Source organism: Tupaia chinensis, unplaced genomic scaffold (assembly GCF_000334495.1).
Source record: "Tupaia chinensis unplaced genomic scaffold, TupChi_1.0 Scaffold148065_1, whole genome shotgun sequence".
Classification (NCBI taxonomy): domain Eukaryota; kingdom Metazoa; phylum Chordata; class Mammalia; order Scandentia; family Tupaiidae; genus Tupaia; species Tupaia belangeri.
The window spans coordinates 319,274-322,554 of record NW_006207915.1 but is presented as its reverse complement, the minus strand read 5'-3'; the positions used below and the strand labels follow the sequence as shown (position 1 = coordinate 322,554).

Sequence of the window (3,281 nt, the reverse complement as noted above, 5' to 3'; positions counted from 1 at the left end):
GCTCCACAGCAGAGCAGGAGTGAGGGAGCCCTCCCACTCCCAGCCCCCTCCCTGCCTCCTCTGCCCCTGGCCGACCCCAGGAGCTCCAGCCCACCTGCTTTGGGGGGCAGGCACCCTCCTCTTCCAGAGCCCCTTCCAGGGCCGCGCGCCCCGCCCTCAGCCCCTCGCCCGTGTCGCGCCCGCAGGACCCGCTGCCCTGGGCCGTGTGCCCCCTGAACGCCAACCGCACGGGCTTCGAGGAGGAGTGCGAGAAGGCGTCGTCCACGCAGTACTTCTGGTACCGGAAGACGCTCAACATCTCGCCGGGCATCGAGGCGGGCGGCGGCGTGCAGTGGGAGCCGGCGCTGTGCCTGCTGCTGGCCTGGCTGCTGGTCTACCTGTGCATCCTGCGCGGCACCGAGTCCACCGGCAAGGTGGGCGGCCCGGGCCGGGCGGTGCAGGACTTCCTGCCGGCTGAAAGAGGCTTCGTTCGGGACCAGCCCCGTCCTGCTGTCCACGCTGGTTCCGGACCCCTCACGTTAAAGCCCGCGAGCCATTTCCTGGGCCTCTGTTAGAATGTTTTCCTTTTTTCCCCCCTCTCTTAATTGCCAGGGTGGTTGTGCTCACCAGAGAGCGAGACACAGAGACAGAGGGAGAAAACCCGGTGATGGGATATGGCTTGTCGAAATCCCTTCCATTTCTCCATCCTGTCTGGGTTTGAGACATGCACGCAGGTGTTTTTCAGGCGTCCAGGGCCAGGATTTGAACCACCATGGGTAGTGTGGGATCCAGCCCCCTTAATCACTAGGCTAAGAGGCTGGCTTGAACCTCCCTTTTCCTCCCCAGGATGTTTGTGTATGAGTCAGAAATGCTTTCTCCCGCTAGGCTGGGCTGGGTCATGTGTCTGGCAGGCCCCCATTCCGTAGGGGAGAGGCAAGCGGCCACGGATGGGGCTCCTGAGAGCCCCCCGGAAGGGGCTCACCAGAAGGGAAGGAGGAAATTGCAGGGGCTTGCCCATGGCGTCCTCTGGTCCCTGCCGTGGTGGACATTGGTCACTGCCCCACCCCCGCCGTCCCCGTGCCTTCAGATCACAGGCCAGGCGCCCCGTCTGTCCCCTCCCCGGCCCATCTCGTGCCATCACGGAGGGTTTATGACCTCTCCACTTACAGTGACCTCTGCCAAGAAGCAACGAGACACACCCCATCTCGCTGCCACCCCAGGGTGAAAGGGCACAGAGCACCCCTCTGGGGCCTTGGAAGTTCCTGGGAGGTGGCGCCACACCTCGGGAGGGAGCGTGGGGGCATTTCACGGGGCCAGCAGCTGTGCTTGTCCCCGTGGACCCAGCCCTGGGGCGCTAGTGTACGTAGGAGTCAATCTGCAGGAAGAAGGCTGGCCCTGGGTGGGTCTCTGAGAGTCGGGATGACCAGGGCACGGCCGGCCTCGCACAGCCGGCGGACGCGGAACTGCAGTGAGGGAGCCGAGGCCGACTGCAGGTTCGGATCCCGGCCTTGTCGACTTCCAAGGCTTTCCATGTGCACGAGCATTTCTGCAATCCTGTTGCGCCGGAGGCCTGGGAGAGGGGAGGGCGCCAAGACCACCCCGCACACGCCCTGCAGTGAGTAAAGTCAAACAGTTGGAGATGCTCCTGCTCACTACCAAGAACTGAAAACAAAGCACCATCAGGGAGCCAGCAGAGGCGTGGCGGTTAAGGTGGCTGGACTCCCATACGATTGACCGCCATTCGAGTCCTAGACCCGGAGGCTTGAAAATCACATTGAGCATGCGTGCCTGATTTGGTGTGTGTGCCCAAAATCCTGAGAGGAGATTAGAGGAGAGGGGACTGTGGCGTGGCTGTCCTCTCTGGGGGATGATTTCTCACTTTCCCTCTGTTTCTCTTTGTTTCTCTCTTCAAAGAGCACACACACCCTACTGCAAAAATCTTTAAAAATCATTGTTTGGGATGCACGAAAGTTCCATTTATGTAGTTTTTAAAGTCCAAGGAAATGAGGCCTTTCATGAGGGTTGCTATAGAAATATCTGCTCACTGACTTTCTCGTTGGGTTTATTAAGGGGACATTGTCCCCCCAAGTCCCAAGCCACTGCTTCTCTTCTGCGAGTACCCCAGACCCTGGAAGCCTGGCCTTCCCCAAACCAGGTCTGTCCCCTGTTAGAGTCAGCATGCATCTGGCAAGACGTGCTTCCTGCTTTGCTTAGGCCACCGGGAAGCTCAGGGTGGGAGCGGCTGGCAGAGGGAGAGACCCACATCTGCACTGTGGGTGCTTCTCTTCCGGCCCTTCGCCAGGCTCAGCTTTGCCTGCCACACCGATCTCCGTACCTAGTCATTAAAAAGGTGCTGTGACCCGGACGGTCTCGTGGGCACCTCGGATGCTGTCTGGAGTAGGCCAGGCGGAGGGAGGTGGGGCAGGGGCCGTCGGTGAGCCTCCTCTCTCCTCCACTCCTCCACGGGGAAGCCGCAGTCCCTGCAGGTGTCCTGCTGATCCGACTCTCAGCAGCCCCAGGGCTCCCGGAGGCTGACGCTGCCCTCTGGCGCCCCCAGGTGGTGTATTTCACGGCGTCGCTGCCCTACTGCGTGCTCCTCATCTACCTGGTTAGGGGCCTCACACTGCACGGAGCCACCAACGGCCTGGTCTACATGTTCACCCCCAAGGTACGGACGCCGCCCCCAGTCTCCCTGCCACCTCTGGGGCGATCAGAAAGGGGCGTGCCCAGGGAGCCTGCTGGGACCCGCCAGGCCAGGCAGGAAGGGTGGTCAGCCAGGGAGTCCCCACGCCCTGGAGATTCTGGGGCACCCCCAAGGCCCCCAGCTGACTCCGGCCAGCCCTGCTGTGGCCAGCCTGCCCTCCCCTTCCTCAGCCCTGTGCGGGCTGACTGGGCTGCTAGCTCACACGCTCATGCACCCCTTCCCCGGGGGGTTCCATGACCCTGCCCGCACCCCAGCAGCCCTCAGCAGTGCCCGCCAGTGAGGGGCGCTATTGGTTTTAGGTGGGACCAGGTCTTCATTTAGCAAAACTGGACTCTGTAAACGAAATGGCTATAGCTTCCCCCAAGTGGCCCACCCTCTCCCAAATGCCCCTGATATCAGAGCTGGGATTGGCCCAGACCTGGACTCGCTGCTAGGCCACACCTGTCCCCGAAGGCCCAGACCCCTGCACGCGTGCTCAGGGCTGCCCCGCAGGTCTGCATGCTCGTACCCGCCGTTGGCTGCGTGCCCACAGGCCTGCAGCTGGGACCGTGATGGGAGAAAGTCTTGTCTCCTCGGCAGCCTGCTCGAAAGGCAGGCC

At 62.3% G+C, this 3,281-nt stretch overlaps 1 protein-coding gene across 1 annotated transcript in view; it reads left to right on the top strand.

The window, feature by feature from the left end:
• SLC6A20 (solute carrier family 6 member 20) overlaps positions 1 to 3,281 on the top strand; it is a 38,570-nt gene that overhangs the window by 2,896 nt on the left and 32,393 nt on the right. The window contains exons 4-5 of the mRNA XM_027768934.1: positions 140 to 413; positions 2,537 to 2,647. Coding sequence (XP_027624735.1) covers positions 140 to 413; positions 2,537 to 2,647 — 385 coding nt within the window. The remainder of the gene's footprint in view (positions 1 to 139; positions 414 to 2,536; positions 2,648 to 3,281) is intronic.